Below are 26,343 nucleotides of genomic sequence, written 5' to 3' on the forward strand. Positions count from 1 at the left end.
TCTTCTTAGAGGTTTTAATAATACACGTATTATGATAAAAAATGAAAATTACACAAGCAAAAGCGTATTTTCGATATATTCAGTACATTACGACACATCTTGTACACAAATCTGTTTCATTAATGCACGGCTTATCTCCTTCATATGTTATATCTTATTACCATGACAAAATCGCCTCTCTCAATCTTCCACATCGAACGCAGCAATCTTATTAAGGCTCCATTCAAAGTAAAGTACCACGAGTGCACTTTCAAAGTCCCTGCTTACCCGTCTCATAAGGTAAAAACGTGTTTACCTCATCAGAATTTTCTCTACACTTGTTTGCTTTATGTGAATAGAATATAAATTTGTTGCTTGCGCAAATACTCGGGATTTAATTCGAAATTTCTACGGCGAAAATGAGTTCTCGGTCCAATATTTGTCGTCAAAGTGAAGAAATTATGTTTGGTTGCCTTCGTGTGGTTTAAAAACGAAATTAGATTTTGTAAAGTGGTATTAATCTTTAAACAATACACTTGTTAGTTTTTTAAAGGCCATCTAGCGGTGAATTAGAGTGAAAATAGTTTTTGTCCACCTTAGTCAAAATTGAAATTTTTATCTTAATGCACTGCTTTCTTATTTGGACACCCAGTACATATCTCGCATGAGAATTATGTTATCAGAACTCATCTCATAAAATTCATCCGATAAAATCTCGGTCCAGATAGAACACAGCGTGTCCTTCTTAGCAAGTAGCTCTAGGGAAAGCCTGTCGAGTCTTATTACTTTTCTGCACGTGCCAACACCCTCAAGACGGCTGAATAAAGTTTGCTCTATGACTAACACCGTAATAGTGCGTGAGGGGTGGTCAGTTGAAAACATGTAATTTAGTGAAGCTTCATCACATGATGCATATCCGCGCCTTATACTATGCATACACAGTAATGGCTGACGCTGTTCTGCTCTACACGTTCCATTGACTGTTTGAACGGTTGCAATAATTAATTTTGTAAGTAAGTGTTTGTGTTTAGAATTAAATGATTCGTTCTAAGGGGAGTAGGATTCACTGAATAGCCTGCCAGGTATTCTAACCTATATCCATTTAATTTTTTTCCTATGGCAATATTTAAAAAGTCTTTTTTGCTTTCTTTTCTCTACCCAACTAGATTCCTCGAATTTGAACATCCATTTTCAAATTTAATAAAATAAATATGTATCTTAAAAACTTGGCAATCTTTAGATCTTTATATTGTTAACGCAAATAAGTTTTAAAATGGCGTATAACATGCTAAATTATTATGGTGGGGTTGGTCTCTTTTTATTGGATCACACTGTATATCCAGAGAATGAAGAGGACTTATTTTTATTTGTCTAAAACAATATAGACGTATCTCATGTTTCCATATTTGACAAAAAGCAGTTCATAAAGCTGACGAAACTCGACGCCCCGCATTGAAAATGGACAGTTGGTGTGAATCATAATTCGTGTTTAATGTAAATAAATACATGTGGGAGGCGACACATTGGTCCATTAGAGTACATATCGAATTCGGCGGAAAGTAACATATGTTTTGTAAACTGTTATGCACGGATTCTGAGTGGACGAAAGCTCTTTCCTGTTGTAACATTACTCTTAACATCAGTTCCGCTGACCAGCTAGATGTACGTGGTACTTAGCGGATTGTGTTGCTTGTTGACCATGGTTCATGGACACATTTTAGTAAAGGTCATAATACATTTTATGTAGTGAATTGATTTTTAAATATTAGAAAGAAGATTTTTACTAAAAACACTGTTAAAAAAATTCTTACGCCTATTTGACAGCAGATGGTACATGAACAAGACATTAAAAGAAGAATCGGATAAATATGAATAGCTGTACTTATAAATGAAGCATTTTGTAAACATATGCACGAAATGTATCATCTAAAAACACCCTCTTCCGGGATCGACATGTAAAGTCGGCCATAGATGGGGTGAGGCACAGAAAGGCCTTCGAGAGGTTGTTTCGTTGCTGTACTGTTAATCCGCAGGAAGCCAAATGCCGTCACCGTGCTCCTTCCAATAAAAGGCGAAAAGGGCAATTTACAATTTAAATCTCGGGCACAAAAGTTTACGAGATATTTGCATTAGGTGGAGAGGACTTTTAGCCTTTCTCTCCCCGCTGACCGTTCGATCCCTGCTGTAATTACCATTTGCGGGGTAACTCTTTTCCAAAAGGCAGGGACCGGAGTCGCATGACAAATGTTACCTCTTTAATTAAATGATGCACTGGGATAGTATTAATTTGAATGGACACCCAAAGTCGGCCAGTTGGGATGCCTTTTGTAACTGGGAAAGCCACGAAGGAAATTTAAGGAAATTGCAAGAATAACCCACTATTCTGCAGCCTCGTTACGGTACAGTTAACATGCTTTAAGTAATACCGCTCTAGCCACAGTAAGTTATTTAAATTCGAATTAATAAAATTCACTCCTCTTCTATAAAAAAATGTACAATATTCGGATAACTGGCTCTGTTTACTTCAAATTATGACAAGGTACTTCTTGTAAAATCGTAGCTAAGTACGTTTTTTTTAAAACCTTTGATCGGACATCCAGGTATGCAAAATATATCCAACTTCACAGACAAGATCCCTAACTGTTAATGTTGTGGGTCATAAATAGAGGCTAGAGGCCCCAACAGCATTGAATCACATCAACAATATCTAGAAAATAGCGAGAAATAAATTATTAAAAACTTTTAGATAAAATTACATCTGGATGCAACAGTGTCGCAAGTGTTGGATATGACTAGATTAAAGTGAATTGTTATTTTACCAATATTTACTATAAAAACTTTACAATACCTATTACTTTGCCTTATTTGAAGTTTGTTGTTGATAAGGAAGACATAATAACACATACAGAATTTTCATTTCCGTGTAAATTTAAGGAAACAGCAACTTCTGGGGAAATTTGAAAGTTACCGCAATGCTTTTTATCCCATTAATCCAGATCAGAGTAAATGTGTTTTTATTTCCAATTATGCCGGGAATTGGATGAGCCCCTTTCATCCAAGGATCTTGACTTGTTTTTGTCGGTGTAAATTCTAATTTATACAAAATTAACTTTCCTACTTTCTCAATTTGCATGGCGGGAGTGTTTCGCTTTCATTAAGAGGAAGAAAGAGAGCTTTGGTAATGGAGAAGCACCGCATTATGGTATAATAACTTCAAGTTATTTAAAATTGCAATACGGCACAATGCGACCGGCATGACGGTAAAGTGTGATAAAAACGGACAAAAACTTGAAAAAATTAAAACGATATCCATCAACTCCGAGTTGCTACACACGCAAGCCATTTTTGACACTAACTACTAAAAAACTATTGTAAACAGTGTCGCAACGACGATTGTAAAATCGGATTTCAGTAATCGGAGTCGCAGAAGGCACATGGCTCTCCACGCGTATTGTGAATGACGCTAGAGACTACAGTTGTACAGCGATGTAATGCTTGAAAGTACTACAACTTCAATAATTTTTTTATCGGAAATTATAAGGATTATACAAAAATTTTTTTTACGATATAGACATCATTTCTCATGTCACATAAGCATATCCCAATTTTTTTTATATACACGGTGTCCGGAAACCATTAGTAAAATATTTTGAGGTTACATAACCTCAAAAATATATATCTTTCAGAACACATGATAACTCTTTTACAGAATTACTGAAGCAGGAAAATTTTTAATTTGTTGTCTTCTAATAAAGAAGTTTCATTCATGTTTTGTTCAACTCTCCCTTATCAATAAATCAAAAAGAAATAAAACGATTTTCATTCATTTTTCCGACTTTGTTCAATCAAATTTTTGCTCATAATTCTCAGACGCCCTCTATGTTAGACTGGCAGTCTATAAAATTAGGTTTTCGTAAAATTTAAAACACTCTCTACCCCATTACACTCGCTCGTATAAACATTTACTTGTGCGGAGACTGTTTTATTTCCCGCTTGATGAATTGGTTTACGTATTTACTTGAAAAGAGATTTAAGATGCCACTAATAACGCGCGAGGGGGGCGAATTCCAAGTGGATTTATGTGGGTTTCTGGAAACACGGCCCGCTGACAGCTTTGTTGGTTAATTGACGGAGTAATAGGTCCGAATTTAACGTCCATAAGGTTATTATAATAACTATTAATTTATTTTTAAATGGCTCACATGACAGATATATGTGGGGCCCATGTGCGTTGTTCAAACTAACAATTCCCGCTATTTATTACATCCTTAGCGCGAGAGGTTTTTTTCGAGTCCCAATGGCAGATACATCCTTGGGAAAAAGGGAATGATCTGGCTTTGGTTCGGGTCATAGTCGACCGTAAAATTCTGATGGGTCCTCTGATGGGGGGCAAGCAAAGTTGTCGAGAGAGGAACCGGCCCTCCAAATGGGCTGAAAAACATGTCTTCTTTGTAACTGTTTTTTTTTTTATTAAGTAATCCATGAAGTAGCTTCACCAAGAAATAAGGCAAGTGTGATTCATCAAATCTGTTGTCGAATAATGGTGACTATTTGTGTTTCAAGGAAAACGATTTTACCTTAAAACAATAGATGTTAATGCATTTAAATAAATACATATACGTTTTCTTTATCTAAACACATTTATACCCGATTTTTATATAAATAATATTGTTATGATCTAACCAAAATTCGGCAGCAACAAATTTAAAAAAGTGTTCCGGTACCGGGAATCGAACCCGAGCCTCCTGGGTGAAAGCCAGGTATCCTAGCCACTAGACCATACCGGACTACGCTAAGAGAACGGAACCAAGATTTAAAAAACACCTTAGCTATAAATGAACATTAAAATCATAGTGTGTCCCGTTTTTCACGTCTGAAAATGTGAGAAGGCTGTGGACTGAAAATTATAATAAGCAGGTCAAAGATTGCCATGTAAGTGGAAAGAAGTACTAACAGGACAAAGGAAAAATACAGACATTATAAATTTATCACTTTTAATTGCGGCCATAATAAAAATAATAATTAACGTACAAAAAATGTAGGTGAATTATAAAATTTAAAATTACCAAAACTGGAAAACAATCTAAATTAAATTTTAATTTTCTCGAACTATGGACTTTTACTTTTGGGGGTTTACAAAAGAAAAAGAGGATTGGAAAATGTATTCGACTGGAAGGTTTGGTGGAGAAAATTAAAACTTAATTTAGCAATTTTTTTGTTTAACAAGTTTTTTAGTATCTATAATTCTTTACATTTTTGTAAATTATTATTTTTATAATTAATTAATAATAATTAATTAAATTAAAAGTTTTAAATTTACACTGCCTGTATTTTTTCTTTGTCTGATTGGTACTTGTTTTCACTTTCATGGGAATCTTTGATCTGCTTATTACAATTTTTAGTTGTATGATTTTTCGAAATTTGGCACCACATAAAAAACACTTCATAGACATTTGTCGTTCAAATTTGGTATATGGGTATTTTGATAGCCTGGTAATATTTATTATCTTTTTGATAAAAAATGCTTAATACTACTTTCTGGAAAACGACCCTTTTAAAAAATCGTAGTAGGCCAGGTTTTTGTCACATCAATAAAATGATTAGTAGAATATGACCTCCCATCAGGGTACTATTTGTAAAAAAAATTGGCTTGCGGAAAATCCACAGCCTCCTCACATTTCCAGAGGTGTTCCTGAAAAACAGGACACACTGTATACGAAAGATTAACAGGCACACAATAGGAAGTAGATTATTTAAGTTTTCAAATTTAAATACTTCTGAACGATGACACGGACATAGAGAACCAGGGCTGATCTAAGAGGGGGCAAGCAAATTTTTTCTGAATTACCTTCTCTCCTGCTCACATAATAAAAGTGTAGATCCCTAGATTTGAGCAAGGTCCGGAATATTTTCAAAATTGCAAAAAGGTTTAAAAATATAAAAAAATACCTATTTTATCTGAGTTTTTTAGTTATATCTTGAAACCTATGCATTTTGGAAGAATATTGAAGAGGAAAAATAGTTTTTGAATTGAATTTTGCACAGCAAAGTTAAAAATGTTTAAATTTATTACCGATGTTGCAAAATAGCAATAATCGATGAAAAAAAGGTAAAAATAATCAAGACTTTTGGATAATTTATTAAAAATATTTTAATTGCTCCGAGGGCATTCTAATTTTGGTAAAAAAAACGTTAGAGTAACATTTAAAACAACACACCAAATTTCAATAAAATCGGTTCGAACGATTTTCGCAAAATAATTTTTTGAACATAATTTTTTAAAAAATTTTTTCAATTTTCAAAATATTACATTATAATTTTTGAAAAAAACTAAATTGCAAATTGATAAATGTAATCTAATTGTTTAAAAATAAAAAAATAGTGTTAACTTTAAAAATTTACTGTGGCCGTTCTAATAAACCAATTTCAATTTTTCAAAAACCATTCGAAAAGTTGAGAGGTCCTTTCGATGTAAAAAAAATTTTCAAGTATCTATATGCTTTATTTGAGGCTGTGCAACATTTTGAAAATTTGAAAATTTTTTTCAAAATTTTTTTCAAAAAATTATTTTTCGAAAACTAACCGATTTTAATAAAATTTGGTGTGTTGTTTTATTATACTCTAACGTTTTTTTTTACCAAAATTCCAATGCCCTCGGATCAATTAAAATATTTTAAAAAAATTATCCAAAAAACTTGTTTTATTTTGCCTTTTTTTCATCAATTATTGCTATTTTGCAGCATCGGTATTAAATTTAAACATTTTTAATATTCTTCCAAAATGCATAGGTTCCAAGATATAAGTAAAAACCCACATACAAAACAAATTAGCTGATCCTGTATGTTTTTTCATTCAGATCCTATTTTATTTATTACAGCACAGTTACCACATTTTGTTTTGTTTTATTTTTAATAGTTTAGTTTATATCAGAACACTAAACAATTTTATCTCCTATACGTTTGAGTCGTATGGTAAAGAATATTTTTGTGATATAACGATTTTTTATGGCGTCTTTCCATTCCAGTGGCGCGCTAACAGTCTCTACCGTACGGTTCTCTTACCAGAAGATCGAATTAAACCAAATAATCGCCGTGGGGACGAGCTACCCCCACCCACCCACTTCCTGCAGCACTGTTTCCTGCTCCAAGCGTCATTTACACAGCTACGTTTCGGTTTGCGACGGTGTTCCGTCGAACAATGAAAGATATTCCATTGAATAGGCTAATGCCGCGGCGTTGGATCTAGTTTTCAATATACACAGACAATGCGATGGACGATAACTAGCAGTAGCGGCAGAGGTTTTAATGAAGTTGAGGAACAAAGGACGATGTGTTGCGAGCGTTATGTCAGACATCATATTGTACCGTCCGTTCAAGCGAGAGAAATTTGACACGGTTACCAGGAAATTCGCTACACTATCGTTCTGTATTGTCGCCGCATGGAAAATGAAGTTTTTAGCGAGTGGTATTCGCAGGCAAGCGCACGGCTGGGTTGGACGAGAATTCATTATACTCATTTCAATAATTAAATCGAGTGCGTTTTATGAACGTGATCTGAAGTATATAATATTTTAGACACGATTTTGTAAGGTCGTGGTTTTTAACCATTTCTGTCGGATTTAATTACTCTCTTCGATTCATCATCAATGATTATCTGGACCATATCTCAACGCTAGATGATGTGGATTATCACGTTCCCAGTCAATCCAGGCGTATCACTTATTAAACGTCAGTTTATTATGTAACAAAGACGCCAGCCTGCTCAGACTTAATTGTAATTAAATTTCTCGCTACATATGTTGCGCCCAAAATGAGAATATTCGATTAGAGTCGCAGTAATTGTCACTAATTAGTAAGTAACATATGGCAGAGCATTGTTACATCCGCAACGTCGAAATCAGTGCACGGCAACCAAGATCTACCAGGCCACTGTGATGTAGTTGTTAGCAGATAATTCTGTTATTGTAAATCACATCCTCATGCCATATAGCAGTAAAAGCAATAAAATATCAGTAGCTTGGGTCTGAAAATTAGTCCAATTCGTTGAAAGATGAATGTACACATTCAGTCAGGAAATATTTCAAAATTTCCTTTTCAAGATGTTAAAATCGAACTTAGAAGAGCGTAAGGGAAATAACAGATTATTGGAGAAAGATGGACTAGTATCTATTATTGAGAAGGAATGATTAAAAAAGTACAAGAGAAAAATAGACCGGAATCTTCCACAACGATACCAAAATCACTCCGATCTGATCACCCCTGCGCGCAGCGGTCGTGTCCGAACATTTGTTACTCTTTAAAAGTTTATATCCCCTATACACATATTATTTTCTTCATATCTAGCGTTACATTACCGATTCCTGAAACAGTTCCGATATTAAAATCAAATTATGGAGTTTTCTTTGTCTTCCAATTCATTCAAGTGACCTATTTTTAAGTATTACGTCAATAGCGCCAGTCTGACGTTACCCGGACCGGTCTAACAGTTGCAAGGACAAAAAACAAGCGCGGGACGCAACAGGGTTCCAGAAAAGAACCACGGCAGATTGGTGCCAAGGACCAGATACCTACAAACGACTCCACACCACGAGGACTCTCCAGCGAACGCTCGTCCCAACAACACGTCAATACACTGCCCATAATATTGATCTGTGCAGTGTTTCTCGAAAACAAATTCAGGAGACATACCACTGTAACTATATTCTACATTATTCATATTTATTTTTATTTCCGTCTGAAAATAATCGGTAATGATGATTCTGCGAGTCTACACCCTCACGCGCTAATTGCATCCTATTTTCCTCTCCAGAAATTAGTCGGGTTATAAACGAATGGTTAATTTCCTGGTCGGTAACACATGGGGCATTCCGTTGTTAGGCGCGTGCAAACCGCAACGTAATTTGGCTCGGCTTGTCGACGCTTGACATGACTGACACATGTAATCATATTAGCGAGCGATCTGCACATGATTCATACGTTGAGGTACGCTGACGGGACACAGGACAAATGAATGTGTGTAAATACCAGCCAGCAGCCAGCTTGATCGGGTAATGATGAGATGAGCAGGCGTGACTGCGATAGTGGCAAATGAATGAAGAAGCAGAAAAACACCATCAAATACATTGAATTACATTAGCTTGTATCTCTTAGGATCTTCACTTGGGTGGTGTATGCAACATGAGCTTTGAAATTTTTTGGGGAAACTATCGATTTTTTTAAATTTGTACGATTTATTGCAATTTGTTGTTCATTTAACAATAAATGAAATGTAACATAAAAATTATGCAATAATGTAACATGTACTGGCTAGGATCCGATACTGGTTATTGAACTGCATGGTTTGTGGGTTGACGTCCGAACACTTTCTATGCTGGCTTCGCAGAGGGTCCTGTAGCGAGGTTCGCGTCGGAATTGGACAATTGGGTCTTTGAAAAAGCGTCCCTCTCAAAAGAGTTTGCGGTTGTTTGTCTATGGTTCCGTGTCTTTTTAAAGTATACTTTTCGAAACGTGGGTGATTTTCGAACTATATTATTCAAGGTTGTCGAAATTAATTCTGTAATTTAAAATATATTGTTATGATTCAGAGAGTTGTATTTTTTATAAAAGGAAATTGTAAACAAGGTAATTATAGGAATCTCTATGTGATATATTCACACACACGTACAAGCATTTCTGTGTACGTCCCATATGTAATGACTAATCCAGTACATCACCATATTATTATGTTTAACACGGAGTATAATTAAGAGAAAATTGAAGGCTCGATACAATTTATAAATCCATCAGACACAAGGGAGTAATTTATTAGGCACTTTCACTGAACAGAAATGAAGTGGAGTTTAATGTTACTTTTTTGTATGAGTACTGTAAATGTAAGTAAAAATTTATTTGACTACTAATATAGACTAACTTGACTTAGAAGTCATTTTAACCAGGAATTAAACCGACAAAACCATCAACACCTCTGCAGACTCCTATATTATGGTTTTCTGAATGTACTTAATAGTTTTCAATGCTTTCAGGGATTTACAGTAGACGTAGTAAATGTGACGCACTGTTCCGCGTCCGATGAGGAAGTAGGCGAATTAATTTGGGACATATCTTCCGAAGAATCAGTGGACCAGTTACTTTCTGGATCATTTAATATTCCTGTACAACTAGATGATGACGCATACGTGGTAAGAATATGCGTGGAAAAGTATCTTGTTTCCTGCAAATGTGGATAAGATTCAATTTTGGGTTATTTGAAATCAAGTTATGATTTTTTAACTATGTTTCGAAGTAAATGTATAACGAAGGTACATTTCTTATATTTCCTTCTACATTTTGCAATATTACGAATCCCACTTTTGGGACGAGCAAAAAGAAGAATGGGTTTTTATATTCGACGGTATAAGATCCTTCTGCTCTTCCATTCTAACATCGCTGCCATACAGGAAGTTCAGGGTTTCCGTTGAACCCAATTGGCCTAAAGATTGTCCTGTTCCTGCTGTAAGTTTATAAATATTCGATGGTTTTTGACTGAGGTTACTGATTCGTATGTATAAGCTCGACAATTTTTTGAATAAGACTGATTAATTTTTATTTTCCATTGTTTCGTTTTATTTTAGGGCAAATATGAATTGGAAGAATTCCCCATCAGTGGTCAGTATGCCGTACTAAGTGATATTAAAAATGTCCCTCCTTTGGTGAAGCATGAACTCGGGTTGTGGCAGGATGATGACTTAATTCTCTGCAGAGTAGTGCACACTATAAGTAGCAATTAAATGCACTGCTCCTTTGACTCAGAATGTACTTATTCCTTTTTGTAATAAACAATCCCTGAATAAATGAAATTCTTTCACCGACATAGTGTCTATATTTCTGGATCTTAACTTACACAGAGTGTTCCGACTTTTAGGTACATTAACACAGTAGGTAATAAACAAATGAAAATCAAATATATTTTTAATAAATGTTACAGCCCCCACCCCATCATCACAATTATAAATTTAATAACACCCCTTAAGATGCAAATGTACCAATTTCTATAAACATGTAACGTATATATGATTTTTGACTAAATATACCTATTAAAAATGTTTAAAAAATTTAAAAAACCCTATTTTATCTGAGTTTTTTACTTATATCTTGGAACCTATGCATTTTGGAAGAATATTGAAGACGAAAAAAGTTTTAGAATTGAATTTTACATACTGTAAGTTAAAAATGTTTAAATTTATTACCGATGTTGCAAAATAGCAATAATTGATGAAAAAAATGCAAAATAATCAAGTTTATTTGATAATTTTTTAATAATATTTTAATTGCTCCGATGGCATTCTAATTTTGGTAAAAAAACTTTGGAGTATAATAAAACAACACAACAAATTTGAAAATTATAATTTTTGAAAAAAACTAACTAGCAAATTGATAAATGTAATCTAACTGTTTAAAAATAAAAAAAAGAGTTAACTTTAAAAATTTGAAAGGTTGAGCGTTCTTTTCTATGTGAAAAAATTTTCAAGTATCTAGTTGCTTTATTTGAGGTTGTGCAACATTTTAAATATTCGAAAATTTTCTTCAAAAAATTATTTAGCGAAAACTATCGAACCGATTTTAATTTGGTGTGTTGTTTTATTATACTCCAAAGTTTCTTTTACCAAAATTCGAATGCCCTCGGAGCAATTAAAATATTTTAAAAAAATTATTCAAAAAAACTTGATTATTTTGCCCCTTTCTCATCCATTATTGCTATTTTGTAACATCGGTAATAAATTTAAACACGTTTAACTTACAGTATATGGTGCAAAATTCAATTCTAAAACTTTTTTTCCTCTTCAATATTCTTCCAAAATGCATAGGTTCCAAGATGTAAGTAAAAAAATATATTTTCAAAATTTTTTAAACATTTTTGAAAATGTTCCGGATCTCGCCCAGATCTAGGGATCTACACTTTTACTAAGTGAGTTGTATTGATGATAATCCAGAAAAAATTTGCTTGCCCCTTCTAACACCCACCTCTAAACAGATCCGCCTCGATCTACCTAGCTTTTAATATATTTCAGAAAATTTGTGTGTTTTTTTGTTCCGAGATCATCCCTTACTAAGAAACCTTTCCAGCCATACAGCCCTCTGAAGAAAAGGTGTATTTGCTTGCCATCACCTACAACCCCCATTTTGAATCCAAATTGTTTAAAAAAATTGACAATACTAATAAATAAAGTGCCATTACGTTTACCCCATGATTGTAGGTTTTTCCTTCTATACCTGTTTTACGTCTCAGTAGTTTAAAATTGTTTACAATAAATAATGGGAAACTCAACTATGGATTTATTTTTTTAACATCCGGGTACAAGGTGTTGAAAGACATAGTTTTTATAAAAAAATAACGAATACCGTCCTTATTTGATAACTTTTACAGATGTCAATAAAATATTAATCACTATTGATTTCCGTCACGACACAATTTTCCTATTCAAGCGTGTCATGTGGTCAATATATAAACCAATACGTCCACATTCCACGATTTAAACAGACGTAAAATGATGGGAGTTGGGCTATTTTTTTTCTTCTCGTGTGGAAGTGCAGTATTGGCAGCGAATGTGGGTAGTATTTGAAATATCAGTTCTGTTTGAAAAATTAGCACCCGCTTAATGTCTGCATTTTACCAGGTTTGTTTCTCTTTCCAGGAAATTTCTGATCCGAAAGATGCAATTTTCATTCCGCTTAAGGTTTATCAGTGTGACAACTTTACACCAGTTGTCCCATTGGATGTAAATCTTCATGATGATGGGGTGGATGTAGAATTTGAGTTGGAAGAAGAGTTTACCGATCTGTACCAGGTGAGCTTAAAGTATACAGGGTGTTTTTAAGTCCTCAAGAGTTCAGCGAACAATGAGGTAAAATTTTTTTTACTTGTAACAATTTCCAGGCTACTGTCCGTATAAGCGTCTGGGAAGATGGAGCTTGGAAAATAACTAATAACGATGGCCGTCCCGGAGTTTGTGAGACATTGTCCAAGTCATTTGGAAAAGCATGGAGTAGAGCAAGAGCAGGTTTTACCCCAGCCATGCCAGGAACTTGCTCAATAAAACCAGTAAGTCCATGAAGCCCATGATTAAATTTTTGTTGATCAAACTTAGGGAAGGAGAAAATAATTATTTTCCATTTTATTAATTTAAGCTAATACATATTTTTTTGTATTGTGCGATGCTCAATAACTTTTCTGCGTTTGAAGACAACGTAATAAAATATATATTTTTTTATATTTTTAGGGACATTATAAGATTACTAATTTTAAAATGTCAAATGAGGATGTCGATCTGCCTATAACGAATACAGGAAAATATCAAGCTAAGATTGTCATTTCTGATGAATATGACACTGAAATAACTTGTGTTATGGTTGATGTTGAGATCGCTAAGAAATAATAATTAATTGTTTTTAAATTGTTAAAAATAAAGGGAATATGAACATATTAGGTACTATTATTTTTTCAACCAATCCTATCTGACAATATTAAAACATATAGATATGAAAATAAAACTATAAATGTAAAGACAAACACTTGATGCGTCATTACGCAATTAAAAATTAATAACCAAATTTTCTATTTTTATCATTACTAACTAAACTTTGTTTAAAAAAACTATATGGTGCAGTCGTTCTAAAACTAACAATTTTAATTAAATTTGTAATATGACAGCAACATTTTTTTTTATGTCAGTGGATTATAAGTGTAACAATATAGTTTTTATTAATTAATTTAATCAGAACGAAGACTTTCTCTCCAAAACCAATCCCTTTTCCAGTAAATACCCTTCTTGGTATTAGGGATAAAATTGTTTATTGGTTCAAATAAAAAAGCTGTACTGAGTGAAGAAACAAATTTAAATTGGGAGCCAGAATCAAAATAGATACTAGAACTTTTTATTTAAATTTTAAGAATAATATCCAAGCCAATATTACCTTTAATTTAAGCCATAACAATAAGAAAAGAAAGCCCTTTCGTATCTTCTAAAATTTTGAATGGATGCAGATGCAGATCTTTTGTTAAAATCCGCTGCATTGTGCTTTTCGAAATGTTTGATACCAGTGACCGACGGTACACTGAGGTTACGGCAATTTTTGCCACACTATCACTCACCGTATCAATATACTCGGTTGAACGGCCATGGGAGACTGGTCTGTTTTCTTATTGTTCAAATTTGGTAACTAATATATTCACAGTTGTTTCATTTGGGACCGAAAATTCCACGTAATTTGCACAGTCTCAGCTACACACTCTCCGTACTTGTAATGAATTTTCACAATCTTCACCCGCTCATACGTCTTATAGTGCTCCATTTTGTCTAACCGCAATGTGTTTACTACAAAATGTGACTCTGCACAATGTTGTCAACTCTGCGGAATAAAAATGGCGCACAATTCAAAACTGGCGTTACATTTGTGATACCCTTTATTTTCTTCCCTTTACATCAAGTACATATCTACTGTATGGACATGACACGAAAATCTACTGGTCAGTATCTAATATAACTCGATTCTCATTCAACAATTATATTCGTCCAATTGTTGCTAGTGCTAACAAAAGTTTGGGTTTTATTATACTTGTATAAATATTTCTCAATAATAAACAATATTTCGTTTCAAACTTACAACACCTAGTACAAAGTACAACAGTTAGGATCGTTCGTAAGTTTAACCAACCAGACATAGGTCGGTTTGGGACTTATTGATGGTCCTCATTATTATGTCGTTAGAATGATCCAGCTGCTTTAGTGTCGTTACTCACAAGGAGATGTGTATACAGAAAGCGTAAGTGGTGGGTCCGTCTATCATGTTATTTCCCACTTACGCCATTCTGTGACCTACAATTTTCTTTCAAGAAAACATAATATGCTACATAAATGGTTATTTATCTTCAGAAAGTAAATCGGTGAGTAGAAAGAAACGTTCTTTAGGACATACAACAACGTAATTGAATTTAGAGAGCCTAACTGACTCTACCGTGTATATAATTAAATTAAAAAAAAAGGAACTGTGAAGTTGATACCTAACAATGCTGTGTTACATCAGGAAAAAACTGTAATCGTGCCAATAATCTCATTTAATTATTGCATCCGATATCCGGCAGCACCCTTTACATATTGAAACCTAGAAGTATCACATATAAAGGAAGTGTTACTAATTATTGAAACAACATACACCTGCAATGCCTCTGTCAGGTTTACGTTTTGTAATGCTCTTTCTCTTCATGGGAAGAGCTTATGCTGGTTTTGGAGTTGTGAGTATTGTTATGTTAATAAACAAAAAAACACTTAAAAAATATATCCTGTTTGTTTCTTTTTCACTTTTTCGGTGCATTTTGTAAAATTTAAGTTATTATTTAAGCCGAGGAAATAAATACAAGAATGTAAAAATTAAGTGGTTTGTTCTTATTTAAGGAATCTTACTCTCCAGCTGATACATACATCATCCCCCAGATAACTTATTTGTGCGAAAATACCGAACCGTCTGAGGACTTCTACGCCGAACTACGTAACATAAACGACAACGGGGATAAGGTTTTCAATATGGAAATAGACTTACAGGATGCACAGTTCACGGAAAAATGGACGGTAAAGAAATTCAAGACTGCAATAAAAATAGTATATTGTTATAGTAGGATTAAAAGTGAATACTTTTGTTGCCAAGATACTTTTTTGTCAGTAAGGAAAATGTCAACCTTAGAGACTTCTGACAGTCAATTTTTTTTCTGAAATCGCTCGGGAAAGTTATTTTCCGGCTTAGAATGGCTTTTACTACAAGGTGCACAATATACTATTTTCGAAATATAAAAAATAACCCTACACTAGTGGTACTTGCACTGAAAAATGAATGTTTATATTAACGCAGATTCTATCACGTTTGTAGTGGTATCATAAAAAATTTCCAAAAAATATCAGTCCGGACAATTCTGCTTACAATAATTTCTAGGTAAAAGTAGTAATCGACAAATGGAATAATGGCGGCTGGGATGAAAATTTTTTTATAATGGATGGTTTAGCCTGTGAAATAGCAGTTAAGTATTCCGAAACTATTTGGGAAAATTTTAAAAAGGAAATGATGCCAACCATTACAGATAAATGTTTTGCGGAATTGGTAAGTGAATTTACAGCGAAAAAAATTGAAACGTAAAGTAGATATCAATTTACGTTCAAATAATTGCACTGCTACAAATTTGGCATATGTCGATTAAAATTTTATAAATGTCTAAAAGTCCAACTCATACCCCACAAGATATTCCTCCAAAATATCTATGTTTAATTTGGAAGTTGTGGGTATATCAAATTTAAATTTTCCATTGACTTATTTTTAGGGGCACTATAAACTTACTGATTTTAAAGTAAATCGCACCGATATAAACATACCCATAAATATAGTGGGAAAATATAGGGTGATTTTAAAACTATTTAACGGAACAGGCGAGGAAGTGCTGTGTCAAGTATTTGAAGCAGAAGTAAGAAAACCATGATTTCCCGAATGTTATTAAAAATAAAGACAACTCCCCAGCAGTGTAAAAGTTATTATTTCAATCCACCTTTCAATTTTCAATTACCGTTATAAGTAAATATTTTAAGATCTGATGAAATTTTATTTGTTTTTCACTACTTATCCTTTTCCTTTTCTTATCTTGGCTGATATGGAACAGGACACGCGAGAAATGACAACAAAATCCTGACCCAATTTTCGACTTTATTACTTAAGGCTTCATCGAAATGATTAAAATTAAACTTCGCCAGCAATATAACTAAATTGAACAACATTATATAAACTGTTTAGTAACATTTATATTAAATTGTCGCATTGTGAAATTGGATTTCACTACCAAAACTAACTCAAGGGAGCTCATTTTTTTGCGAGACATCAATATATTTTGTAAGAACAAGCAGTAGAAGAGGTAGTGTCGCAGATTTAGGTTGAATGGTTGTCTATCCTCTGTCATAGCCCCACAGTGGGCGCCATGATGTGGATTTTGCTCGGTTTTACAAGCTTGCGATAGAGTTCTACCCTTAGCATGATAGACCATTACTAGATCAGGAAGAAACCACCATTCTTTCAGTGTTGCTTGTGGTTGATGTTCCACGCTGCAATTGTCGTGGTTTGACCTAAGCCGCACTTTGGACATTTGCACTTTATTTCAATAAAACTTTGTATTATTTAAATGTTTTGTGTAACGGGTTTTCAACTTAACCCTGTATATCACTGGCGGGTCTACTTCCCTAGTCTCTGAAAACCACTGTCTTTGCACTAGCTAAAAGCGCTTGAATTTGATAGTGTACGGCCTCCTTAGAGTGCCGGTACGTTAAGCTTTAGAGGTTTTATATGAATTGCAGCGTAAGAGCTGCGTGAAAGCTGTGTATGTGGGCGTTGCGCTCGGTTTGGTAATTTCTAGGAGAATTATGGCTCAAAATGCTTTTTTAAATAGATTGATTTACTTAAATAATAATACAATATACGCAATGCGGTGGTTGCTAGGAATTCTTGAGATTCGTGTCGAGTACATGCTCTGGCCAGGCATCCGCGCTCTGGTTAATAAACTGCGGGAAACCTGGGTTGGTATTCGCACACTGGCAGGTTCGATTCCGCTAGACGGCTCCAAATTTTGGAACCGAAGAAACTGCATCCTCGGGGATTACGGTCGTCGCTGAGGCGTTGAAAGACTGAAGCTGATGTGAGTTAATACCGAACCTACGGTCATTTAGGAGTGTGAATTTGAAGGCTCTATAGTAGGATCGTATTCGCAAAGTTGAGCAAACAATTGTCGGTCTTTTATCAAAGGAAAATCGTGTCATCACTTTTAGGACGCGTTAGATAAACCATTTCAAATTTAAAATGAATTTTAATGCAAAATCTGAAATGCCGCATCATACGCATTGTGATCTGGTAGTAGCTGTAGTCGCCCAGGTGCATCGAGTGTACGAACTGGTCGGTTATACGTCAAATACTAACCTGGCGAGCTGGGCCGTAAATCAGAGATCGCCTTCAAAAAACAAGTATATAAGAGTGGCGTGTACAGAGGTAAAATGTAGTATATATGAGGAATTTAAAAGACAAATTGGATTTATAACAAATTACATTTAAAATAAACATTTTACGAGAATAAAGGAATTTTTTAACTGACCCCTTAATCCCTTCATAATGCATAAAAAAATAATTCAATTTCTAAACCCTTTAAAACCGTATTGCACTGGATCCTTTGAGAGACAATGATTTATTACTTTGCATCGACTATGATCTTACTATAGGACGTTGTTATTTTCGCCACTTTTTGGAGAGTGAGCTGAAAAATTATGAGATTTTTTGTTGGTCGACAGATCTACTTTTCTTTACGATTTCAAAGTTATATAACGATACTGCTATCATGAAAAATATGACAAAATATAGTTTCACACAAGTTTGTGCAAGTGTGGTAATGATAAACCGAGGAAACGCTTTAATTTTTGTTTGTACTTGTGATAATGGTAAAAATATATTCTGCATGAATGAATTATAAAAATGTTTATTTGTCCTTGTTGATTTTTTATGTTATGATTAGCAAAAAGGTAATTTAATTAGAAACTTTTTTATTGCACACGGACACGCAGTAGGCAAGCGTGGGAAATAATTTTCTGAAAAAAATTACATTTCCTTATGCCTTATTTTAAGCTCTAAGTAAAAAAATTGAACACAAAACTAATATAATGAATGATTTCCGTCATGATACAGTTTTTTTGTAGGGAATAGATGACAGTAGATATAAAAAGATAATCGCATCACACGTTTGATAAATAAAACGAATATGGCACCAACAAAATGGTACCAAGTGATTGTGCTGCTGTATTTACGTGGTTTTACTGGAGCGTTTGGGGATGTGGGTATATTACAATATTTGTAAGAGTAGTAGTTACTGATTATGTAATATTTCCACTTGTGTATGATTTTCTTGTCAAGTTGAAGAAAACAAACTGAAATACGCTTTATTATTTTTCCATAACACTTTATTTAACAAACGCTTATTGTGTGTGAGAGAAAATTAAAAGCTATATTTAAGTGTTTACTGAAACATATTTCATTGTTACAGGATATCGTAATCCTTCCTCTCAGATCTTACGCTTGCGAAGGATCGGATCCCGACTACGATTATTTTATAGACGTCCGTAATATAAATGACGATGGTGTAAAAGTCTTGGATGTAGATGTGACTTTGGAAGACGATTTGTCCGAAAAATGGACGGTAAGTGTTTATAACGAAACTTCATTTTAAGGAAAATCATATTTCGGGTAATCACTATTTTTTGTCTTACTAATGATTAATTAATTAATTACGACGCCCTGTTTCTTTTGGTACCATTCAAAATTATTTTCCAATTCACCATAATAAAAATAACTTCTCATGAATAAGGTGATGTGAAAATTTGCATTTCTTATTCTTTAATAACAGTAAAGCTTTTACTGCACAACACAACAAATATTTCAGTTACAGGACAAAAAGTGTAAACGTACAAAATTTAAAAAAAAGAATTCTAAATAAATACGAATATATAGCGTACAAAATAGCAGATAACAAATTATTTAGGGTACAGTGGTTTTCATCACATTGCGTAGATATTAAATTATAATCCTTTGCTATTTTAGCACTTTGACAATATAAGTAAACTGGTTTGTTAGATATCTTTTGCATACCTAAATTTCTTGTATCAAAAATGTATTGACTTCTTTTGAAAAGTTTAAACCATTTGAAATTTGGGCAATTTTAAAGTACAATTTGAAAGTTCTGATCTTAATAAATAAGCAAAAAATATGATACTAAGAAAGATGGGCAAACATTTTTAAATTACTTGCGTTTTTTTTAATTTGTTTATCTTTGGCGTTTTCAATATTTCAAACAGTAACTTCAACATTATACATACATATGTCTGAAACTAATCACATAATATTTTCCTTAGTTTGAGGAGTTTTATCAGTAGTAAAACTTTTCGATACAAGCGTTTTGATTGCTCTGATTGTGAGAATAAAACTACTTCATTAAAATTCCTCAAACCGATTCTTTTCGTAAGTGATGTGACTGAATCTTCTTTGCAGTTCATATTAAATATCGACAAATGGAACAACGGGGATTGGGAGGAGCACTTCTACGATACAGAGGGATCTATCTGTCAAATTATAAATCAGTACGTTTCCAGAGCTTGGGAAAAATTCAGAAAGGGAATAGTACCAGAGATACCAGACGTTTGTCATGCACCAGCAGTAAGTTAAGCTATATTTATATTGAGATAAAGGGTTCAAACGTCACATAAATTAAAGGTAAAACTCAACATTCCTCGATAAAATAAAATTTTTCAATTGTAAGACCTAATATTTGTTTATCAAACTAGAGTTCAACGGGAATTCAATAAATGCGATCAACTAATCCCATCTAATTTGGCACAACAATTTGGAAACATCATGTACATGCCGATATTTCTCTAGAAATTGTATACTATTTATGAATGATATAAACGTGAAAAACAGCACTGTGGAACAAAATACATTCAATTTTTTTTAGGACACTTACAAGCTGACTTCCTTCAATGTAAGCCAAACTGATTACGATATACCTGTTGGAATATTGGGGACCTACAAGGTGACTGGACGAATTTTGAACGAAATGGGTTCTGAACTGATATGCCAAGTGATCGAAGTGGAAACTAGAAAAACTTGAATTATGTTGTGTTGTTGAAATATATGAACTCTGAAATTAGTATATTCGTATCACTATTCAGTCCTATTCCTTTACACCCGTTTTTATTTTGTAAAGAAAGCCGCGGTAAACCTAGACATGATGAATATAAAAAAACATTTTTAATAATTATAAATTTTAATAATTTATAATTAAAAAATTCATCATAAATGTTTGCAGGAATTTTATTAATTTGAGATGTAGAATCTGCCATTAAATTTTAATAAAGCATTTGCATTTATAGAAAATAAAAAAGTGGTACATAAATACGAAAGTTGTGGTTGTTTTTTACGATGATATTGACATGATACGGAAAATACGACCGTCAGAGTATGTCGTAAGGATAATGTCAGACTTGGTAGCTAAACATCAATCAATTTGTCTAAGTTCTTGCATCTTACATTAATGCTGCTTTACTGTCAAGCTTTGTATTATATCTGTGCAATCCTGAAGAAAATTCTCTATCCAAATATGACATGACCGTAATAAACGGAAACACCATTTTTTAAAAGTACTGTTTTGAGAACAAATTAAAAGAGGGTATATTATTAATCAAAAATTTTCGGAAGAATAGTTTGAGACCAGTTAATATTAAGATTTATTGATCACAATGCACAAAAACGCGCTGCCGCTTTTTTCAATAGCTTAACTTAAATATTTATTGTTGTTTAAATGTCAGATATGACAGTTGAACTCTTACTTTAGACTACCTGAAAATTTGAGTCCTTAATATTAACAGAGATTTTTTGAAAAAAAAAAAAAAAATCAGCTCCAGAGCATCGTAGAGCAACGAGTGATGGCTCAAAATTTGCATAAAAACTGCAGCAATTAAATAATTGATGTGAAAATTTTATCTGAAAAATATTTACCACTTAAATTTTAATATTAAAAAGGCTTGATTTTCAACTTAATGTTTATTAAACAATTTACACTTCAATAATCAACTTTTCCTATATTGTCCGTTGTAGTACAACTCTTCACGAGTAAAATAACCCCTCGAACAAGTCTCTATGACGTCTCGAAGATGAAGAAATTTGAATTTGCCAAGAGCCTTTTTTACATAATAAATAGCTTTTAACAAAAACTAATAAATATTTTGAGCTAAAATTTATACTACTTATCAAATATAAAACCACCTTAAAAAAAAGTTACAGTACGATTTTTTAGAAGCAAAATTAATTGAATTATATAAAATTGGCAGATGGGGATAATGAAACAACAATCGCCTACTTAATTGCAAATGTAAAAGAGATGATTGTCATGTAATATTTGAAATAAAGATTACAAAAATTGGAGTGATATTCAATTCCATTATTTTCCATTATCTTTGGGAATCAATAAAGGTATTTTTTCAAAACAGACTTTTTTAATCGTTTAACTCTAATAATTTAAAATAGTTTCACTCACACCAAAGTATTTGTTTCCAGCGCTTGTACTTCTTGATTGAGCTTTTGTAAAAGACCATGTATTAAGCAATATCAAAACCTTACCTAAGAGAATATGCTGTTTTAAAATAATACATTTTATTTTAACACTGTTAATATCTCTTCCATATATTATTGATAAAAAAATTGATTATTATAATTTCAATGTTTTTGTTTACTTGTTCACGTTCTATTAATACAAAGTTGTAGATTTTTTTATAATATTTTCCAATGAAGTTAAATTGTCATTAACAACACTAGTACACTATTTATTAAAAAATATCGTGTCTAGGAAATGTTAATAATGATATTCAGAAAAACTGATGAACAATAATGGTTTGCGTGATATGAAATATGAATATAAAAAAAATACAACGAAGTTCGCTTTATATATAAGTTTTGGTCGTGTATTTTCAGAATAAACTAATCTTTGCAATATGGCGAAGGTTTTGCTGTATTTTCTGTTTGTTTTTCTGACATGTCACATTCATTGGGCGGTTTACGGTGTTGTGAGTAAAGTTTATACATTTTATTAAAGAGAACACTTTTCATATTGAAAAAGAAATTTATTTTTATTTATTTACTTTATAAGCAACAGTCAATTATTTTTTTTCTTCATGTATGTAAGTTGTTAGATAATGTTATTTTGCTGGGGGATGACGAAGGCTAAATAAAACTTTTTGCTGTTTTAGAAAATATTTGATATTAAAAGTGTTGAGAAATGTCCAGTGGAAGATCCGATCGATGGAGATGTCCAACTGATTACTAATGATAAGGGCGAAAAATCCTTTAACATGAGATTAAATATAAACTATGACTTAGATGAAAATTATAAAGTAAGTAAACTGTTCCTTTTTATATTACTGACAACCGTTTTAGCTAAACACTTCTTAATCGGTACACGTCTTTGTTTATTTGAGTGAAATATGTTTCCCGAGTATGTAAGACTAAAATACAGGGTGTTATTTATTTTGGATTCCCAACCCTTTAACAACGCCATATTTTTTCCATGCGTACATCAAACTACATTCTCAGATACAAAATCATTTTCGAAAGAAGTTTTGTCGGGCGAAATTTCGACCCTCTCCTGTCTCATGGATCTGACAAAGGTTTTAATCGTGACAGAATTATTTTAAATAAAATTTTTTATATAAACATAGATCGTAGGGTCGTTTTCTAACCTCAGATGTTGAAATCGGAAAAAATTACCGATCAAAATATGGGTCACATCAATCATCTATTATTATTCTTAGAATTATTTGGATCATGTGAGGGTTACTTTGGGAAGTACACCAGGCAAATAAAATTGTAATTTGGCAAAAACTAAAGATATCATAAACTGTTTTTTCATTTTGTTCGTTTTGAGATGTAGTTTTATAAAAAATATAAAAATAATACGTTTATAGCATTTTGAGGGTTTTTTATTTTTAAACCAAAACAGGACTTTTCCTTAATGTGCGATCATAAAAGTACGTATTTTAGGCGATTCTGAAAACATATTATTTGAAGAATGGTAACTGGGTAGTACACCAAGATTATGATGACCCATGGTGCGAGCTTGTTCTCAAGGTATCACAGCTTTGGGCTGTCGTTAAGTCAGCAACGCAACCAGCTCTGCCGGATGGCTGTAATCTTGCCGCAGTAAGTACGGGAAGATTCTTCAAAAAAGGAAACAGACAGAAATTAATATATTTCTTATTTTTTTGCTCCTTGCTATAAAAGAAAAAAATCAGGGCTGTTTTTATGACCTCTTAAACTGGAGAAAATGTAATGTACTTAAGTTTCACTCATATTTTTTATGAAGCCGTTCGTGCAATAACAAATGACTGTAGGCTTTGTAACTATTGATTTGTTTTTCAAAATTTTGGTCGAGTCTCACTGATTTTGGAAACGAAACGGGAGAACTCAGGCTTATATCTTATCCGTATTTCTTTTGGGATCACATTTCTTGTTATGCAACAACAACCTTGGTCGACTATTTGGCCGCAAGGGTTAATTAATTAATTAATTAATTAATTAATAAAAAGTACATTTACTATTTGTTTGCTTCTAGGGGGAATATGTCATGAAAGATTTACAACTCAAAGAGAGTGACGTTTCGTCGTACACAATCATTTTCGGGGAAGGATCTTACAAAGGAAACCTGTTTCTGAGGGACGACGAAAATAAAGATATTTTCTGTTTAACTATTGAATGCGATGTTAAAGAGAAGTGAGGGGTTAAGGGTAAAATGATACTGAATAAATACTTAAATGGAAATATTTTAACATTGGTTAATTTTTTAATTGAGAAAAGTACACCTACCTACTAACTTACATTTGATTCATTAATTTGGTACTGAATTAACAATTATATTTATCCGTATTATCTTTAATATACAGTGTGTCCTAAAAAGATAGAACAAAATTCATATTTTTTCCAGTTCATATTTAGTTTATTTTGACAGTACCTACACATAAAATTTTTTACTGCATTTGATAAGACTATTTAGAAAAAAAAATTGAATTTGTTTGAATTATCTTAAAAATAGAATATAAAACTTGAGTACGTATCGTGCAACTATGATGAATGCATAATTCAGAATGAAACAATCAAAGCTCGATACCCGCCCCCCCACGAAAAACAAAACAAAAAGGAACCACCGAGAGGTGAACAACTGGCGGCGGCATCTGAAAAATCACGAAAACCGACGACACCGATGCTGGCGCCTCTACGCATGTGTCCCTTCCAGCCGCACAACCGCACCCCTGCAGGCAACCCCTTCACGTCCGCCACCTCGACCCGCAACCTTCAACTGGACGATTGCACGCTACGTCGGCGTATCGATCGCCTCGCGTCGCGACGTCGACCGCCATTTGCTTTGTTTACGGTGTCTCGTGGCGCATTCCGCAGTGAAAAATCGCGATTTCGCGAGGAAATGGACCTCTGTCGGGCTAGTGAGTGGGCTAACGTGTGAGGTTAGCGTGGATCTGGTGTGCGTGGTGCTCCGCATGGTCGTCGATGGGCGTCAGATCGGCGAAGGTAGGTGTCGCGTGCAGAATTAGGTTAGGACGTACCGGTGCGGTGGTTTACGATCGTTAAACGCCTTGGAGGGGGCTATTGCTTGTATTAGAGAGTGAAAACGTGTAAAATTAATGGGTGTAATCGGCGCTTTTACTACTTTTTTATTTGCCGTATATCAAAAAGCGATAACAAGCGCATAAATGTCCAATTAAATCATTGGGTAAGTGGCTAAATTGCGCTACTTAAGCACTGCATCTACACTGAAATTATTTTTTTATAATTTTATTAGTAATTTCAAGAAAAACTTGTACATATATACATATATTTTTTTTTTAGTACAGTACGGTCTTGTATATTTACAGAATCTTTGTACTTTTACAATTTTTTTAAATTTTACATCGTGATATTTTTTAAATATATATATTTTTTTGATACTACAATGTTTCTGTATTACATATAATATTTCCATTCATTTGAAATTGAGATAAAATTTAACATACAGTGTGGGCTTAAAGATTATTTTAAATTTTAGCCATTTTTGATACTTGAAAAACTAATGTAAACACTATCGCAAAAATGTTAATACTAAACTAAAATCGGATTTCAGTATTCGGAAACGCTTAGGGCCACGTGAAAAGAGAGCGCACAATGCGAATGACTCTAGAGGCTAGAGTAGCCCAGTGATGTAAGGGTTTAAAATATTACAACTTCAATAATTTTTTTCTCAGAAACTATAAGGATTTTATAATTTTTTTTACGATATCTCCATTTTTCATGACACATTTATTTCAAAAATTTTTTGATTAAACTTTGAATCACCCTGTATACCATATTTCCAAGAATTCTTTCTGGGATTCTATCTCAACAAACATCGTACGGACCGTGATAATTGTACTAGCATGAACAAAACGAAAAATTGCATATCCATAAAATTTAACATATACAAAAATTAAATTACCAGTAAAAATAATACTATTCGTTTAATATCTACTAAACAAAATCATTAGATAATTAAATGAATAAGTACCTACCTACTTTTCAGCATGGCAATTGCGATTCCATTATAGCTTATAAAATAATGTAAATATTTTTTCTTGACAATAAACACAAAATAGATACACATATACCTAAATATTATTTTTAAGAATAGTTTGAAGTCAGTGATACAAAACAGCAAAATAATGATCTAATCTTATATTAATTAACACAGAAG

General features: G+C 33.1%; 5 protein-coding genes and 1 non-coding gene across 6 annotated transcripts; 5 read left to right on the forward strand and 1 right to left on the reverse strand.

Annotated features, from left to right (window-relative positions):
• Window positions 1–4,694: 4,694 nt before the first annotated feature.
• On the reverse strand, window positions 4,695–4,766 carry Trnae-uuc. The gene has a single exon. It is a non-coding gene; the product is annotated as a tRNA-Glu (tRNA).
• Window positions 4,767–9,681: 4,915 nt separating this feature from the next.
• Window positions 9,682–10,814, forward strand: LOC108907420. Its single transcript, XM_018711088.1, has 4 exons — window positions 9,682–9,850; window positions 10,001–10,156; window positions 10,311–10,469; window positions 10,589–10,814. The coding sequence occupies exons 1-4, from the start codon at window positions 9,806–9,808 to the stop codon at window positions 10,742–10,744; spliced, it is 516 nt and encodes a 171-aa protein (XP_018566604.1). The 5' UTR covers window positions 9,682–9,805; the 3' UTR covers window positions 10,745–10,814.
• Window positions 10,815–12,492: 1,678 nt separating this feature from the next.
• LOC108907421 lies at window positions 12,493–13,428 on the forward strand. The gene is made up of 4 exons (XM_018711089.1): window positions 12,493–12,562; window positions 12,650–12,802; window positions 12,892–13,056; window positions 13,235–13,428. Exons 1-4 carry the CDS (start codon window positions 12,503–12,505, stop codon window positions 13,388–13,390), a joined length of 534 nt encoding a protein of 177 aa, XP_018566605.1. The 5' UTR covers window positions 12,493–12,502; the 3' UTR covers window positions 13,391–13,428.
• A 1,719-nt stretch (window positions 13,429–15,147) lies between these two features.
• Window positions 15,148–16,556, forward strand: LOC108907416. The gene is made up of 4 exons (XM_018711083.1): window positions 15,148–15,246; window positions 15,407–15,580; window positions 15,939–16,103; window positions 16,321–16,556. The coding sequence occupies exons 1-4, from the start codon at window positions 15,175–15,177 to the stop codon at window positions 16,474–16,476; spliced, it is 567 nt and encodes a 188-aa protein (XP_018566599.1). The 5' UTR covers window positions 15,148–15,174; the 3' UTR covers window positions 16,477–16,556.
• A 2,188-nt stretch (window positions 16,557–18,744) lies between these two features.
• LOC108907418 lies at window positions 18,745–20,725 on the forward strand. The gene is made up of 4 exons (XM_018711086.1): window positions 18,745–18,855; window positions 19,066–19,218; window positions 20,067–20,231; window positions 20,530–20,725. The coding sequence occupies exons 1-4, from the start codon at window positions 18,784–18,786 to the stop codon at window positions 20,683–20,685; spliced, it is 546 nt and encodes a 181-aa protein (XP_018566602.1). The 5' UTR covers window positions 18,745–18,783; the 3' UTR covers window positions 20,686–20,725.
• A 1,815-nt stretch (window positions 20,726–22,540) lies between these two features.
• On the forward strand, window positions 22,541–24,400 carry LOC108907419. The gene is made up of 4 exons (XM_018711087.2): window positions 22,541–22,636; window positions 22,820–22,963; window positions 23,610–23,768; window positions 24,181–24,400. The coding sequence occupies exons 1-4, from the start codon at window positions 22,565–22,567 to the stop codon at window positions 24,340–24,342; spliced, it is 537 nt and encodes a 178-aa protein (XP_018566603.1). The 5' UTR covers window positions 22,541–22,564; the 3' UTR covers window positions 24,343–24,400.
• Window positions 24,401–26,343: the final 1,943 nt, after the last annotated feature.

This window comes from Anoplophora glabripennis, unplaced genomic scaffold, assembly GCF_000390285.2.
Source record: "Anoplophora glabripennis isolate ALB-LARVAE unplaced genomic scaffold, Agla_2.0 scaffold5, whole genome shotgun sequence".
Taxonomy (NCBI): Eukaryota; Metazoa; Arthropoda; class Insecta; order Coleoptera; family Cerambycidae; genus Anoplophora; species Anoplophora glabripennis.